Source organism: Ranitomeya imitator, chromosome 6, assembly GCF_032444005.1.
Source record: "Ranitomeya imitator isolate aRanImi1 chromosome 6, aRanImi1.pri, whole genome shotgun sequence".
NCBI classification, from domain to species: Eukaryota; Metazoa; Chordata; class Amphibia; order Anura; family Dendrobatidae; genus Ranitomeya; species Ranitomeya imitator.
Genome location: NC_091287.1, coordinates 14,699,044 through 14,716,200, shown reverse-complemented (window position 1 = coordinate 14,716,200; position 17,157 = coordinate 14,699,044). Strand labels below are relative to the sequence as shown.

At 52.0% G+C, this 17,157-nt stretch overlaps 1 protein-coding gene across 3 annotated transcripts in view; it reads right to left on the bottom strand.

Annotated features, from left to right (window-relative positions):
• Positions 1-2,450: 2,450 nt before the first annotated feature.
• The window catches only part of LOC138641648 (uncharacterized), a 33,823-nt gene continuing 19,116 nt past the window's right edge, over positions 2,451-17,157 (bottom strand). For 2 of the 3 annotated variants that reach the window (XM_069729205.1, XM_069729206.1), the window contains exons 25-42: positions 16,434-16,559; positions 16,243-16,353; positions 15,923-16,084; positions 14,381-14,473; positions 13,784-13,939; positions 13,424-13,510; positions 13,188-13,349; positions 12,483-12,566; positions 12,234-12,386; positions 11,729-11,860; positions 11,230-11,289; positions 10,473-10,622; positions 7,731-7,907; positions 5,939-6,058; positions 5,716-5,850; positions 5,358-5,632; positions 5,121-5,221; positions 2,451-4,345 (exon numbers count right to left, since the gene is read on the bottom strand). In XM_069729205.1, the coding sequence (XP_069585306.1) occupies positions 5,625-5,632; positions 5,716-5,850; positions 5,939-6,058; positions 7,731-7,907; positions 10,473-10,622; positions 11,230-11,289; positions 11,729-11,860; positions 12,234-12,386; positions 12,483-12,566; positions 13,188-13,349; positions 13,424-13,510; positions 13,784-13,939; positions 14,381-14,473; positions 15,923-16,084; positions 16,243-16,353; positions 16,434-16,559 (1,916 nt within the window). In that variant the 3' untranslated portion in view covers positions 2,451-4,345; positions 5,121-5,221; positions 5,358-5,624. The remainder of the gene's footprint in view (positions 4,346-5,120; positions 5,222-5,357; positions 5,633-5,715; positions 5,851-5,938; positions 6,059-7,730; positions 7,908-10,472; positions 10,623-11,229; positions 11,290-11,728; positions 11,861-12,233; positions 12,387-12,482; positions 12,567-13,187; positions 13,350-13,423; positions 13,511-13,783; positions 13,940-14,380; positions 14,474-15,922; positions 16,085-16,242; positions 16,354-16,433; positions 16,560-17,157) is intronic. The other variant, XM_069729207.1, reaches the window with a different exon arrangement.

The window sequence follows — 17,157 nt, the reverse complement described above, 5'->3', positions numbered from 1 at the left end:
GACTACGTCACCGCGCCCTCTAACCTGAGCGTCACTGCTAGAGGACGCTGCAGACGGAGCCGCACCGGAGCGAGGAGCAGGTAAATATCACGCAGCGCTGCGCTCCCCCTACCTGCTCCGGCGTGGTCACTGCTTCCCCGACGCTGCAGCTACTTCCTGTAATTGAGCGGGTCACAGTTACCGATCATTTACAGCAATGAATATGCGGCTCCACCCCTATGGGAGGTGGAGCCGCCTATTCATTGCTGTAATGAGCGGTGCCATGTGACCGCTCAGTACAGGGAGAATCTGCAGCGCCGGGGAAGCAGGGACTGCGCCGCAGCAGGTAAGTATGATTACACAGCCCCCGCTCTCCCTCACCTGACGACCCCCGGGTATATGACTCGAGTATAAGTCAAGAGGGGGACTTTCAGCCCAAAAATATGGGCTGAAAATCTCGGCTTATACTAGAGTATATACGGTAATTATCTTTCCTCCATCTCGCATATCTTCCCTACCTGATCTATCAAAATAAATGAAAATCACACTTTCCCCTGTCCCAAAAATCCGCTGCCTCGGCGTAACCCTTGACTCTGCCCTGTCCTTGAAACCGCACATCCAAGCTCTCGCCACCTCCTTTCGCCTCCAGCTCAAAAATATTTTCAGAATCCGTCCTTTTCTCAACCCTCACTCTACCAAAATGCTCATGCATGCCCTAATCATCTCCCGCCTTGACTACTACAACATCCTCCTCTGTGGCCTACCTTCTAACACTCGCACCACTCCAGTCCGTCCTTAACTCTGCTACCCGACTAATTCTTCTCTCTCCTCTCTACACTCCTGCTTTGCCCCTTTGCAAATCTCTTCACTGGCTCACAATTTCTCAACGTATCCAGTTTAAACTACTAACCCTGACCTACAAATCCATCCATAACCTTTCTCCTCCGTATATTTCCGAACTAATCTCTCAATATCTTCCCTCACGTAATCTCCGGTCCTCCCAAAACCTTCTTTAATCCACACTTATTCGCTCCTCACCCAATCGCCTCCAAGACTTCTCCCGAACATCCCCCATCCTCTGGAATTCTTTGCCCCAACACGTCCAGTTAGCCACCACATTTGGATCCTTCAAAAGAAACCTGAAAACCCATCTCTTCAAGGAAGCTTACAGCCTGTAAAGACCACACGGCCAGCTCAACACCATCGGAGCTCCTGCAACCCTCGACCTACTGTCTCCTTCCCCATAATCCTGTAGAATGTAAGCCCGCAAGGGCAGGGTCCTTGCCCCTCTGTATCAGTCTGTAATTGTTAGTTTGCTTACTGTGATATTTGTATTTTGATGTAACCCCTTCTCATATACAGCACAATGGAATTAATGGTGCTATATAAATAAATAATAATAATAAAGCCAGAAATACAGCTAAAAGTAGGGTACAGGTTGGGGATAGCAGTTAGCGATAGGTGTCAAGTTACCGTGTCTGATAGCATGTGGGCCCCAGGGAAGCGTTGACTCCACAGGTACTTCCTTAGTTCCTGGTCCATCTCCACACGTAACGTGATGTGGCTTCCATGGCAGAACAAAGACGCGGCTAAAAGTGTATAGCTTTTAACCCTTTTATCGCCCCCTCCCATATTTGCCACCGCCCCTCTGGGTTCTGCTGAATTCTCCTGCCTTTTCCTCCTAGCTGAAATAATTCCCAATATCTAGGATGGGTCATAACTTCCTAGTGGGAGGTTCAAACGGGACGACTGACGTCTCATTGAGTTAGTCAGGGCAGGACAGATACAGAGAGTCCAAATTTGGGTCGGCTAAGTGGTTCTGGAGAGCTAGTCTCGATAGCTCGGCATCCGGGAGAGCTAGAGATATGAGACGTGGGGGTTCCCAGGGTTCTGGTATATTGGACTCGACCCCGAGATGCACGGTACTCTCATAATTGATCTCTAGATGTAGGTGACGCTCGGACTGGAGTTTTCCCTTGTAGTAGGCAGACTTGCACAAAAGACAGCAGGGGGTCCTGGCTCTGCTCCTCCTGGCCTCATTAACAGGTGGCTTCTAATTCTCTGGCCATTTGGCAGAAGCTCTGCTCTTTTGGTAATCTGTGTGCTTTTAGATCTGGGTAATCTATGGGGCCTGAATTCATAAATCCAAAATGGAGTCTCCCTCGTCCCTCACATAACCTATCAATACTGGAGCATTATAAGAGGCTGATATCAGTCACATATGGAAGGTTCTCCGCACTGGGAGAGGTCATATAGAGCAATGGTCTTGGGGTCTCCACACTTCCTGCCCCTTATCCCAGTGAACACTTTCAGCCATTACTGGCCAGGTCGCTGCTGACTGTAGAGAGCAGCAGATTGTATTCCTGTGCCCAACAATTCTCCTTTCCTTAAACTAGAAATGGCTGACAGCAGAAAGCAACAGACGGCATTAAATTGGAAACAAACTAAAAAAAGCTCAGAGCAGCGGATCGTTGAGGTAGAATGTGTTTATTTCCGATATACAATTTGCAGCCAGATTGCACCTTCTATAATGACCCTGTCAGTAACGCTTGGAGGGGAGAACAACCAACCCCTCAGCTTGGTTTGGTGCAATTGAAAATGGAAAATAAATAAAATGAAGGAGCAGCACATATTTTGTAATAACAAAATTCACAAAAAAAAAAAAAAAAAACAATTGAAAAATAATTTTCAGAATGTAAATATAAAATAGATTGAGGCAGAATCAACCCTGTGTCCTCGTGGGGTGCGGTGCAGATTGTCACGCCAAGATTACTAATATACAGCATTTACATGGACACTATGAGCAGCTGACAACATGTCCAGGAGGTTCAGGGAGTCTGCTCGTGCCCTGTGCAGGAGTAGTGCGGCTACTGTATAGTCTGCTCACCCCCCCCGTGCAGGAGTAGTGCGGCTACTGTGCAGTCTGCTCACCCCCCCCGTGCAGGAGTAGTGCGGCTACTGTATAGTCTGCTCACCCCCCCCCCCCCCCCCCCGTGCAGGAGTAGTGCGGCTACTGTGCAGTCTGCTCACCCCCCGTGCAGGAGTAGTGCGGCTACTATGCAGTCTGCTCGCCCCCCGTGCAGGAGTAGTGCGGCTACTGTGCAGTCTGCTCGCCCCCCCCGTGCATTAGTGCAGCTACTGTACAGTCTGCTCACCCCCCGTGCAGGAGTAGTGCGGCTACTATGTAGTCTGCTCGCCCCCCGTGCAGGAGTAGTGCGGCTACTGTGCAGTCTGCTCGCCCCCCCGTGCAGTAGTGCAGCTACTGTACAGTCTGCTCACCCCTCGTGCAGGAGTAGTGCGGCTACTGTGCAGTCTGCTCACCCCCCCGTGCAGTAGTGCAGCTACTGTACAGTCTGCTCACCCCCCGTGCAGGAGTAGTGCGGCTACTATGCATTCTGCTCGCCCCCCGTGCAGGAGTAGTGCGGCTACTGTGCAGTCTGCTCGCGCCCCGTGCAGGAATAGTGCGGCTACTGTGCAGTCTGCTCGCCCCCCTCGTGCAGGAGTAGTGCGGCTACTATGCAGTCTGCTCACACCCCGTGCCGGAATAGTGCGGCTACTATGCAGTCTGCTCACCCCCCCGTGCAGGAGTAGTGCGGCTACTGTGCAGTCTGCTCGCGCCCCGTGCAGGAATAGTGCGGCTACTGTGCAGTCTGCTCGCCCCCCGTGCAGGAGTAGTGCGGCTACTGTGCAGTCTGCTCGCGCCCCGTGCAGGAGTAGTGTGGCTACTGTGCAGTCTGCTCGCCCCCCAAGCAGGAGTAGTGCAGCTACTGTACAGTCTGCTCGCCCCCCGTGCAGGAGTAGTGCGGCTACTGTGCAGTCTGCTCGCCCCCCGTGCAGGAGTAGTGCGGCTACTGTGCAGTCTGCTCGCGCCCTGAGCAGGAGTAGTGCGGTTACTGTACAGTCTGCTCGTGCCCTGTGCAGCGGTAGTGCGGTTACTGTGCAGTCTGCTCGCGCCCTGAGCAGGAGTAGTGCAGTTACTGTACTGTCTGCTCGCGCCCCGTGCAGGAGTAGTGTCCCTACTGTGCAGTCTGCTCGCGCCCCGTGCAGGAGTAGTGCGGTTACTGTGCAGTCTGCTCGCCCCCCGCGCAGGGGTAGCGCGGTTACTGTGCAGTCTGCTCGCGCCCTGTGCAGTAGTGCGGTTACTGTACAGTCTGCTCGCACCCTGTGCAGTAGTGCGGCTACTGTGCAGTCTGCTGGCCCCCCGCGCCGGAGTAGTGCAGTCGCTGCACAGATCTCCCCAATGATCCCGGGGAGCAATGAATGTGGAGGTCAGAGAGACTATTCCGAGCCCCCAACGCTCTACAGTCCTTCATCACACATGGAAGCGGTGGAGTCTGAAGATGGCGGCTGCAGAGGTCAGTTGCACCTGCAGAGAGAGTTAAAGGAAGGACAATGATAATTTTTAACTCATACTAAATAGCAGGGCGAGTGATTGGGGAGGAGGGAGAGAGGCAAGAAAGAGTGAGCAGTTTCTTGTAACTGTTTTATCTCCCCCAAGAGCTGGATCATAGCCAAAATGCGGCTGCAGCTTTCTATTAAGTGGTTCATCTCACCCCAGAGTGGGATTCACAGGTACACTGCTCAGCACTACTGTAGCATGTCCTCCATACTGCTGCTTTCTAGCATTTTTTTTTCCTTACTCGAGCTCTGTATCACTGCTACTCTGCTCAGTGATGCTGTCTAATATACTTCATGTTACTGCTATTTTCTATTAAGTTTTCCATTCCCCACATTGCTAGATTTACATGACTATGCACTACTTTACCATGTTCTCCATGCTGCAGCTTTCTAGTAAGTGTTTTTTTTTTCTCACCACAGTGGTGGGTTCACAGCTACATTGCTAAATACTGCTGCTACTAGTAAGTGTTATCTCTTGCAGCTTATCCCCATTTACTTCAATTGAGCAGGGCTGCAGTACCACTCAAAACCTGTAGACCGGTGTGGCGCTGTCATTTGGAAAGCAGCCATACTTTTCTGACCCTGGACAACCCCTTTAAACCAACTATATACGTCATGCAAGCTGTGGCGTATAGTTTGAAGGCTGTTCTCTAGATCTTACAAATTACAGAGAGAAGTGATAAGAGTAGGAATAACAGAAATCAGCAGCAACGATCATTAGATCAAAGACTCTGAGGACTTACGGGGCCCAGGACACCATCCGTTCCCATCTGCTTTACTGGAGGCCTCATCCCCTTACGCCAAGATGCTCCTATAAGGGATGCCTGGTGCAGAGAGCGCCCCCCTGTGGACAGACAACATGAAGGCATCATTCAGATTTACAGTTCTGTAGAATACAGCTACTATTTCCATCACACATACGATCTGATCGTCCGCAATCATCCTGCAGTGACGAACCACTAATAGATTCATGAACTCACTGGCGGAGGTCTGTGCGGGCCGCGCTCTCCGCCATCCGTGCAGCTGCTGAGGTCCGGCCGTCCCGACTTGTGTCCGGCTGCTGTAAGACCCTCTGCAGTCTCCATACCCAGTTTGTTGCATTTAGTGGTAAAAACCTTCTCGGATTCACAGTTTTTGCAGGTTTCCCTGTGGCTGCAGAGCAATGTCAGCCCCAAATAAAACACTGCTGCAAAGACGCTTCACTCCCGCTGCCGTCACTTCTGCCCATCATCATGACGGAGGCGGCTTCAAGTTTCTGGAGGAAGAAGGAGGAAATGTGTGTTATTACTGATGGTGCTGTAGACTCGCGGATACAGGTAGATGATCAGTGATCGCTACCGGGAGACGATGTGCTCTTAAACCACCAGCTCCCGCCCAGGGCCTGCCCGCTGGGTCTGCTCGCTGGGGGGAACGTTGGGACGCCACTCAGGAGCTTCTCCAGTCCGCTAAGATGTTCATTGACAGCAGGAACCGCTGGAGAGAAGAAGAAGACGACTCCATTAGTCCGGTCTGTTATTTCCATCCATGGTCAGCGTCAGACACGGCCGCTCAGCCATCCTACCCCCTCTGTTGGAGCCCGATGCCCCTGGGTCCAGCGGTTTGTCCAGTTGGCCACATGGAGCCTTGGATAACTTAACGACGCGTCTGTGCTTCTCAGCAAGAGGTGGATGGAGTCTCATACCTGGGAAGAGGAACATTACGGCCACTATCAGGGGCTGCAGACAGAACGGGGGGCATCCAGCAATGAGGACCCCCCCAAAAAAGGAATATTATAACACCTGAAACATTCTCCCCCACCCCTTTAAGGGTCCATCAGCATTGGCCAATCACTGACAACTGTACTAATTAGTCAGTTTTGAGAATGGTGTCACTTTTGGGTATTTTCTATCATATAGACCCCTAATAATCACTGCAAATGTGAGGTGGTCCCTAAAAAAAAAAATGGTTGTGTAAATTTTGTTGAAAAAAATGAGAAGTCGCTGGTCAACTTTTAACCCTGTTAACTTCTGAATGCAAAAAAATATGTTCAAAAAAATTGTCCTGATGTAAAGTAGGCATGTGGGAAATGTTAACTATTTTGTGTGACATATCTCCCTAATTTAAGGGCATAAAAAGTTTGAAAATTGAAAATTTTTTCCTAATTTCGATTTTATACTGAAATAAAAGCAAGTCATATCGAAGGAATTTTACCACTATCATGAATTACAATAGGTCATGAGAAAACCTCAATCAGTGGGAACCGTTGAAATGTTCCAAAGTTATAACTTCCAAGTGACATTGGTCAGAATTGGAAAATTTGGCCTGGTCATGAAGGTGAAAATAGTCTTGGGGCTGAAGGGGTTAAAATAAGTTGTTCCCCACTTCCCGGATGGGAACGCAGCCCACAAAGACGAGGCCGGATGGGAACGCAGCCCACAAAGACGAGGTCGGATGGGAACGCAGCCCACAAAGACGAGCCCGGATGGGAACGCAGCCCACAAAGACGAGGCCGGATGGGAACGCAGCCCACAAAGACGAGGCCGGATGGGAACGCAGCCCACAAAGACGAGCCCGGATGGGAACGCAGCCCACAAAGACGAGGCCGTATGGGAACGCAGCCCACACACAAAGACGAGCCCGGATGGGAACGCAGCCCACACACAAAGACGAGCCCCGATGGGAACGCAGCCCACACACAAAGACGAGGCCGGATGGGAACGCAGCCCACAAAGACGAGGCCGGATGGGAACGCAGCCCACAAAGACGAGGCCGGATGGGAACGCAGCCCACAAAGACGAGGCCGGATGGGAACGCAGCCCACAAAGACGAGGCCGGATGGGAACGCAGCCCACAAAGACGAGGCCAGATGCGAACGCAGCCCACAAAGACGAGGCCGGATGGGAACGCAGCCCACAAAGACGAGGCCGGATGGGAACGCAGCCCACAAAGACGAGGCCGGATGGGAACGCAGCCCACAAAGACGAGGCCGGATGGGAACGCAGCCCACAAAGACGAGGCCGGATGGGAACGCAGCCCACAAAGACGAGGCCGGATGGGAACGCAGCCCACAAAGACGAGGCCGGATGGGAACGCAGCCCACAAAGACGAGGCCGGATGGGAACGCAGCCCACAAAGACGAGGCCGGATGGGAACGCAGCCCACAAAGACGAGGCCGGATGGGAACGCAGCCCACAAAGACGAGGCCGGATGGGAACGCAGCCCACAAAGACGAGGCCGGATGGGAACGCAGCCCACAAAGACGAGGCCGGATGGGAACGCAGCCCACAAAGAAGAGCCCGGTTGGGAACGCAGCCCACAAAGACGAGCCCAGATGGGAACGCAGCCCACAAAAACACAATCTTGCTGCTTGTTACCTGCATGACTTGGTTTTCGGGTAACCTCAGAGCTTGATATTTTGGGTTTAGTTTGCGTTTCATCCTCTACAGTCAGATCGATCAGCTGGTTATAAGAGGTCCGGTTTCTTCCTGTAAGTCTGGTTCTGTTTCCTACTACATTTTCAGGTCGGTTACCAGGTAATTCTGAGTGCCGAGCTACGAGACAGACAGCTTGTGTTACCCTATTATGATTGTGTGCTACAACAACTGAACCCCTGACTCATACATTGTAACAGCTCTGTCTAGTGCAAAGGATAAAATAAAAGCACTATAGTCGCCTCTCAAGGGAACGTTAGACTGGTCTTCTGAATCTCTGGATAACCCTGCTGATGACATCTCTTCCCATGTGATTGTCTGCAGAGGTCACATAAGACGAGATGTCATCACAAGAAGTCAGGTGCAGACACCCAACAATATAGCAGAAAATTCAAGACACGTGCACTGCTGGTAATGACCGTCCACAGAATACGAGATGTAGTCAGCCATCGTTATCAGCAAGAAGTTCAGGCTGCACGTTACATTACCAAGCTCATATCTTCAGGTCAAATACAGTAAAAGTGCACAGGCACGTGGTCAAAATGGGGAAAAAAAAGGGCCAACCTCTGAATGAATTAGTGTAACAGAGGCAGCGTAGCAAAATGTGCAATTAAAAACAGCCGAAAAACACAAGACATGAACATTGATATGATAACAACGGATCTGTAAATATTAATGAGAAAGAATAAAACGTTTATAACCAAAAGGCGATGGAGCAAAAACAAAGGACAGAGGCAAAGGTCTAATGGGAGAGAGCAAAGATGTAAGGGGAGACGATGGATAGAAGGGTGGAGAGGTGTAAAGGCTAGAAAGGATGGAGCCAGGGAAAGATGGGTGGAGAGCGGCAGAAAAGAGCCAAGGAAAGTGGGGGAAGAAGCGGAGACCAAGGAAAGAGGGTGGGGGAGCCGAAAAAAGGAGAGTGGAAGAGGGATAAAGGAGCCAGGGAAAGATGGGAGGAGAGAGGGACAAAAAAAAAAGAAGAGGTTAGGAGATGAGTGGGGAGATGTAAAGAGGAGCATCTTTCTTCAGCTCCTTCCCTCTCTCCTACCATCTTTCCTCAGCTCCTCGCTCTCTCCTACCATCTTTCCTCAGCTCCTCCTACCACCTTTGCTCAGCTCCTTCCCTCTCTCCTACCATCTTTCCTCAGCTCCGTCTCGCTCTCTACCACCTTTCCTCAGCTCCTTCTCGCTCTCTCCTACCATCTTTCCTCAGCTCCTCGCTCTCTCCTACCATCTTTCCTCAGCTCCTTCTCGCTCTCTCCTACCATCTTTCCTCAGCTCCTCGCTCTCTCCTACCATCTTTCCTCAGCTCCTCGCTCTCTCCTACCATCTTTCCTCAGCTCCTCGCTCTCTCCTACCATCTTTCCTCAGCTCCTTCCCGCTCTCTTCTACCATCTTTCCTCAGCTCCTTCCCGCTCTCTTCTACCATCTTTCCTCAGCTCCTTCCCGCTCTCTTCTACCATCTTTCCTCAGCTCCTTCCCGCTCTCTCCTACCATCTTTCCTCAGCTCCTCCTCGCTCTCTCCTACCATCTTTCCTCAGCTCCTTCCCGCTCTCTCCTACCATCTTTCCTCAGCTCCTGCTCGCTCTCCTACCATCTTCCCTCAGCTCCTCCTCGCTCTCTCCTACCATCTTTCCTCAGCTCCTGCTCGCTCTCCTACCATCTTCCCTCAGCTCCTTCCCGCTCTCTTCTACCATCTTTCCTCAGCTCCTTCCCGCTCTCTCCTACCATCTTTCCTCAGCTCCTCCTCGCTCTCTCCTACCATCTTTCCTCAGCTCCTTCCCGCTCTCTCCTACCATCTTTCCTCAGCTCCTGCTCGCTCTCCTACCATCTTCCCTCAGCTCCTCCTCGCTCTCTCCTACCATCTTTCCTCAGCTCCTTCCCGCTCTCTCCTACCATCTTTCCTCAGCTCCTGCTCCCTCTCTCCTACCATCTTTCCTCAGCTCCTCCTTGCTCTCTACCATCTTCTCAGCTCCTCGCTCTCTCCTACCATCTTTCCTCAGCTCCTTCCCGCTCTCTCCTACCATCTTTCCTCAACTCCTGCTCGCTCTCTCCTACCATCTTTCCTCAGCTCCTCCTTGCTCTCTACCATCTTTCCTCAGCTCCTTCCCGCTCTCTCCTACCATCTTTCCTCAGCTCCTGCTCCCTCTCTCCTACCATCTTTCCTCAGCTCCTGCTCGCTCTCTCCTACCATCTTTCCTCAGCTCCTCCTTGCTCTCTACCATCTTTCCTCAGCTCCTTCCCTCAGCTCCTCCTCGCTCTCTCCTACCATCTTTCCTCAGCTCCTTCCCGCTCTCCCATCTTCACCTCAGCTTCTTTTCCCCTCTCTTCACCCATTATCCTGTATTTTCTACTTTATCATTGTGTCCTGTTTTGTTGTTTATCCATCATTGCCCAGGAAAGGGGCAGCAGATGACAGCCCATAATTCTAGAGGTCTTTCCGTGGGTTATGGCTGTAATTGCAGAGCCCCAGGTGAGCGCCTCCACCACTAGTCGACCTACATCTTATACTTGGATTATTGCACCAGGAGGCGCAGTGTCCCTTTATCTTTTGCGAGTGCAGACATTGCTGAGCACCTGTACAATTTGCTACTACTGTAATATACTGTGGATGTTCCCAGGCTGCAAGTCTGGACAGAAAATCCCAGAGTATCCGCCCGTGTGAGCTTGCTGTTGAGGTCTTTACCTTCCCTGCTTTTCTGCCTTCTCTCCGGTGCCGCACTCCTGTTTTTGGTGCACACTGCCGCCTCCTCCTCTTGTGTCAAGTCGATGCACTGGTTGCTGGTGGCTGCCGGGGTGCTGCATGAGCTATGTGACTGTTCAGAGTCATTGTGGCCTTAGGAAAAAAAATAGAAAAAATATTACAGAAAATGCTCCTTGAATAATCCAAATATGGACAAGTTACCAGTCTCCTGACGCAGCCATTACAGCCTAACTCAAAAGTCTCCCTCAAATGGAATTTCTGTGGCATCAGAACGCGGGTGCAGAGAAGCTGGTGCAAAAGTCACGACACCTTGATCCAGGGAATAGCAACTATAAGCCATCACTCAAACTGATGACTTGGACGGGAACGCACCACTTGGGCAGAGTAAAGGTTACAACTATTGGATCAGCGCCGGCCCACCGATTGTCAGAAATATGGTCTTGTGTCTCATATTCTCTCCTAGGCGGTGAGGTCACGGCCAGGACATTTTGATGGGAGCTGCAAGTTTCACATGTGCCCTGCTACTCCATTCTATGTCTATGGTACAGATGATACAAGAAAACCTGAGGGCAGATCCAAGCTTGGTGACCTTCATCAGTGGCTCAGACGTAGGATGGAGTGGCACCTGCTGTCTTGAAAAGATGGATGCAACTAAAAGACGCTAGTTGTCATGGCTGGTCCATATGAGAGATAGTCAAATTAGTGTGTGTGCTAAAAAGATATTTTTGAAGGAACTTACTGGGTACAGTAATGGTGGTCGGTCTGTGCTTTTCAGTCAAGCATTTTTGTGAGGTTTCTTCTGTGGAAAGAAAGAACATTGGGTTAATTTACAACCCCAATCTTCTAGAAAGTAATGTCAAATCCCCTCATCTTCACAAGACAAATGGAAAGGGGGAATTTATCAAAACTGGTGCAAGGAAAAAGAAAAGCAACCACTGGCACCAGCTATAAATCTCAAGAGTCATTACTGCGCAGCAATGGTGGGAGACTCGGCTGGAGGGGCGGGCGGTCCAGCTACCTAGTCAGCTACGAAATACTGGTAGCCTTTCAGCATTGCATGGCTGCCTAAAAAAAACAACGCACTCCGAGCTGCATACATTGCTTTCAATCTGATGGGCATCGCTCCCACAATCCTACCTGGAGGTACTCTGGAGGGATTAGCTGCAGTCAGAAGTTTGGGGTCCTTAGTGCCGTCTATAACATAAGTGATAACAATGCAAAACCTGACGACCGCTCACCTCTGCTCTTTATGCTCAGGCCGGCATCGCTCTCGCTGGACACACTGGCTACTCTGAGGGGGCTCAGGTAGTTGGCATCGGGAGCCCCATTTATCACATTCTTCTGACCGGTGAGAGTGGAGGACACTAAATCTGTGCAGGGAGGAAATGAACATTAGTCATCAGTGTCGCTGGACCCAAGAGCCTAGACATGGCTACAGACCCCTCCAATAGCCAGAACAAGGAGCGGCTGCCGCCCTGGAGGACTCGATGGGACTAATGAGTACAGATATTGCTGTAATTGCAGGCAGTAACACAATGGACCTAGGATTGGAGAGGGCACTGTGCCGGCTGTACAGCTGGTGAGATTCAGAGTTTACAATGTAGGAAATCTTTACATGTTGGGAGATCAGAGATGCACAAGCTGCCATGTTTTTTGCCGCCCGTCCATGACATGGCTATCAGAAGACCCAGACAGAACGGTGACCATGCTGTGCCTAGTGCAGGCCTCGGGCAATCATCTCACCCAGTGCTGGGGCATCGCTCTTCCGCTGGATGGAAACCTCCACTGTGCTGTCGCTGACTGGGGTACTGACTGCAGAGAAGGGGCTGACGCAGCTCATCTCCGAGAAGCCATTCACTACTTTCTGGAGACCACTGAGAGCCGAGTAAGAGGGGTCTGTGAGGATGGAGAGACACATACAGAAAAAGTCAGATCAGAGGGGAGATGTGGATGGCAAGTATCGGGACAGATCCATTGGAAACAAGGTTTTACCCGGATCAGAGAGCCATTTTCCAGAATCACACAGATAGTGACTGATCGGTGCTGGAGAGGAGCCCTGGAGATGAGGTGACGGAGCTGTGGGAAAAGACAACACATAATAAGGACGAATACACACAATCTGAATACAACAGGGCCACACTGGGCCTAGATGGGCAGGCAGTGCAGGTGGGCCACCCGGGGCCTAGACGAGCAGGCAGAGTGAGGGGGCCTGACCGGGCCTAGATGGGCAGGCAGAGCGATGGGGGTCTGACCGGGCCTAGATGGGCAGGCAGAGCAGGTGGGCCACACTGGGCCTAGATGGGCAGGCAGAGCAGGTGGGCCAGACTTGGACTAGATGGGCAGGCAGAGCAGGTGGGCCAGACTTGGACTAGACAGGCAGGCAGAGTAGGTGGGCCAGAGAGGGTCTGGATGGGCGGGCAGTGCAGGTGAGCCAGAGCGGGCCTGGATGGGCAGGCAGAGTGGGGGGGCCAGACCGGGCCTAGGCAGGCAGTGCGGGTGGGCGATACTGGGCCTAGACAGGCAGGCAGTGCAGGTGGGCGACACCAGGCCTTTGACGGGCAGGCAGAGTGGGAGAGGCGAGAACGGGCAGGCCAGAGCTAGTCGAGCAGGCAAAGCAGGGGGAGGGGGGGGGGGGAGCGGACTGAGCCTAGAAACAGGAATCTGGCAATACCCATATTATCATTATGGCATTATTACCTTCTTCCTCCGGACCAAACTTCTTCCCAGAAGAGTCCCAGGGGCCTAAGCTGGGGGTCGGGGTCGCGATTCTGACAGCAGTTATCGGACTCACACACTCTTGTTCTACAAAGCCATGGACAACTTTCTGCAGGCCACGAATCGCTGCAGTTGCCGCTTCTCCTGAAATGTGAAGCATTAGGTAATACAAGGGACTGAACTGCACTCACTTATCCAAGAAGATCTTAATGTCTCACCATTCTCGGTGGAGCAGGCGCTGTGTGCCATCCCCGCAGCCTCCCGGGGCGACTGCTTCACGTTGTCATTCAGTCGGGAGGTGGAAGCTGCAGAGATTATTCAGAAGGTCACATACAAGTGCAGAGAAGGTGGACTGGGAAAATGTGCAAACTGCGGACACCCCAATAGCTGCCAGCCCTGCCGGCTGTAGGGTGATTGGTGCCAGAAGGAACAGCGCAGGAAACTGACAGGCGGGAGGTTTCTCCAGTGCTTGGAGGCAGCTGTCAATCACGGGGTGACATTGCCGGGTGCAGCTCCTCTATCCCAAGTGATCACCACAGAGTCACTGCTGGCAGGTAGAAGCTGCGATACCCACTCACCGGTTGAAGCGTCCTTGGGTTTCTTCAGCACGATTCCCTCCTGGACGCTGGAGAAGGGAGGAGCAGCCACTGCAACGAGGGGACTGACTGATCCTAATTCAGCAAACTCACTCACCACCCTCTGCAGACCACCAATGGCCGAATATGAAGGGTCAACTGCGAATCAGGAAACAGATGCCTTTATTGGGCCGATCATTCAGCATAAAGGCTACTTTCACACTAGCGTTGTGTGACGTACGTCGCAATGCGTCGCTTTGGAGAAAAAACGCATCCTGCAAAATGTGCCCACAGGATGCGTTTTTTCTCCATAGACTTGCATTAGCGACGTATGACCACACGTTACATGTAACTTTTTGTGTGTCGAGCCCGCCATTTTCGACCGCACATGCGCAGCCGAAACTCCGCCCCCTCCTCCCCAAACATTACAATGGGGCGGCGGATGCGTTGTAAAACTGCATCCACTGCCCACGTTGTTCATTTCTTTCACAACGTGCGTTGGTACGTCAGCCGACGCATGGCGACGGCCCCGTACCGACGCTAGTGTGAAAGTAGCCCAAGACCAACATGATGGCAGAAGAAAGGGGTGTGAACAGTTACCATTCTCTGAGGACCAGCTGGTGTCATCACTGTACACAGAGTCCACAGATGCGATGGTGCCATCATTCAGCTCCTCCTGGAAACCGCCATCATCTAAAGAGGAGATGGGAAGATTACAGCAGAGGTACGCAACACCGCCCCGCCCAGAGGGACGCAACACCGCCCCGCCCAGAGGGACGCAACACCGCCCCGCCCAGAGGGACGCAACACCGCCCCGCCCAGAGGGACGCAACACCGCCCCGCCCAGAGGGACGCAACACCGCCCCGCCCAGAGGGACGCAACACCGCCCCGCCCAGAGGGACGCAACACCGCCCCGCCCAGAGGGACGCAACACCGCCCCGCCCATCTACATCCGGCCTGGCTCATCTAATGACTAGTGTGTATGGATGTAGATCTCCATGTGGATGCCTATTTTTATCCTAAAGCTAAAGTTCCTATCTTAATCTTTACAGCTAAGGCCTCTTTCACACTTCCGTCTTTCATCTCCCGTCATAATGCGTCGTTTTGTGAAAAAAAACAGATCCTGCGATTTTGCCCGCAAGATGCGTTTTTTATTAGCGACGGATTTTGACAGATGGCCACACGTTTCATTCGTCGTGCACTGGATCCGTCGTAAAATTGCTGTCCGCCAGGTGGAGACAATGCTCAGAGGAACGTTTTTTTCTGCACGTCGGAAACTCGCTCAGCGACGGATCCTGCGCTGCCCGTCGTTGGCTATCATGGAAGCCTATGGGCGCAGGATCCGTCGCTGACTGTCAAAAGCAGGAATCCAGCGACGCATGCCGTCTTTTCAAACTGAGCATGCGCGGAAGAATTTCCCATCAGGTCACCTTCCAGCGTCCCGCGCAGCGTTACCGAAGCTCGCGATGCTCCAGGCAGCTGCCATTCCCAGTAATGCCTTGTGAAATGACCCGATGATGTTGCAGTCTCTCGAGACCGCTACGTCATCAGAGGTCATTGTAACGCAAGGCATTACTGGGAATGGCAGCTGCCAGGAGTATCGGTAACGCTGCGCGGGATGCTGAATGGTGAGAATATTGCGATTTTTTATTTTGTTATTTTTAACATGGTTTGTGTTGTGTATGCGCTATTGCAATGGAAAATCGCTGCGAAGACGCATACACAACAGGTGCACATAGCCTCGACGGGTCCGTCAGAAAAACGAGCCCAGTGCACCCATTTTTTACAATCTGCACAGGATCCGTCATTTCAACATTTTGACGGATCCTGTGCAGATTGTAAAAACAGAAGTGTGAAAGAAGCCCAAGACTTCGTGCCCTCCAGAGCTGAACCCATCATGAGGGCATGACCTGCACCATAAGAAAAAGGGGCTCACGGGTTTCCAGTTTAAATAAAGCTTTGTCACATTAAAAGAAAAAGTTCCGCAACTTTCTATTAGACTTTATTTTTCAAACCTCCTCCACGGGGCACATCCTACACTGTAAGGCGCTGGGCCCGAGGGACAGGTTGCTGTTTGGGGGGGTAGACTGCTGTGTTTGAGAAAAATAAAATCTATTAACCCTTTGTAGTCACTTTCTCACCATTACAGGAGGAGAGGCGATTGGATCTGTCCATTCTCCGGACCAGGGACTGTCCGACAGCAATGCTGTACATGGCCCGGGACGGGTTACTGGCCTCTGTGCTCGGGATCTCCTCCATAAGTCTCATCAACCCCGTCAGGTGAACGTTTGTGGCCAAGGATCCTGCAAAGGGTTAAATTTGTGCTATGACTATAGGACGGATCCTACCGTGATCAGCCTGATCGGATAGTTAACCCTTCAAACACCCCACAATCAATATTGCCGCAGAGAATCCGCTCCAAGCGAAGGCCCGGCACATGCAGGATGAGGACGGTGCTGACCTGGCTGTGTTGGGACATCAGGACTCTGCGGGGGCAGGATCCACTGTCTGGAGGTCTCCGACGGATGCTTTTCATCTTTCTCCTGCTTCACTTTCGCCTCCGTAACAATTCCTGGAAGAATATTAGAAATCAGTGATGGATACAAAACCTTCATGTGTGTTGTCCACCATCGCCCGCGTCTCTGCAGGTACCTTGTGCACTGGAGCGGCCTGTGTCTGCGGGGGACGTGACATTTACAGAGGGGCTGAGCCGGCGCCTGGGAATCTTTCTCACGCAGTTCATGACACTCATCAAATGGGAGTTTCCAACAGGTTGATCTGGATGATGAGAGTTACACATTTACAGCATCTCCGTGATGGATCTAAAGCTTGTATGTCTGGTCCTGTGCGGGGTCCGGAGCAGGAAACTATATGCAGCTGTGCCCAGAAGACCCCAGAGTTCACTATCCCAGGCTGTCACCTTCCATAGTAACGCTCCGTACTACATCTTCCAGCCTGGTGCTGTGTTATACTGCTCCGGTGCATTTAAAGGGATTGTCCGAGCGTGGGCCAAGAGCTATGTGACTGCAGACTGGTATAGGGACAGCGTACGGGTATACAATTCCCGGGTGTGATCATAGGCCAAGAAGAGGTGATCGGCTTCCCTTGATAGAAGAGAAGTGAGAGAAGCCTGATGAGACCGGCCGATATGTGACCGAAGGGGGGCAAATCGCAGACATGCGGTCACTTGACCGCCAGCTAACAAGGGGACATAAGGGAACGGTGACCGTGTGCATCGTCTGCTGATACCATCCGGCAGTCTGCAGTGACTGCAAAGCTTAGCCCTAACAATGGACAAACCCTTTAAGTGGCAGAATCCCAGAGGGGCGGCCGTTCAGACGATTGTGGAATGTTGATGGTTTACCATGGAAGCCAA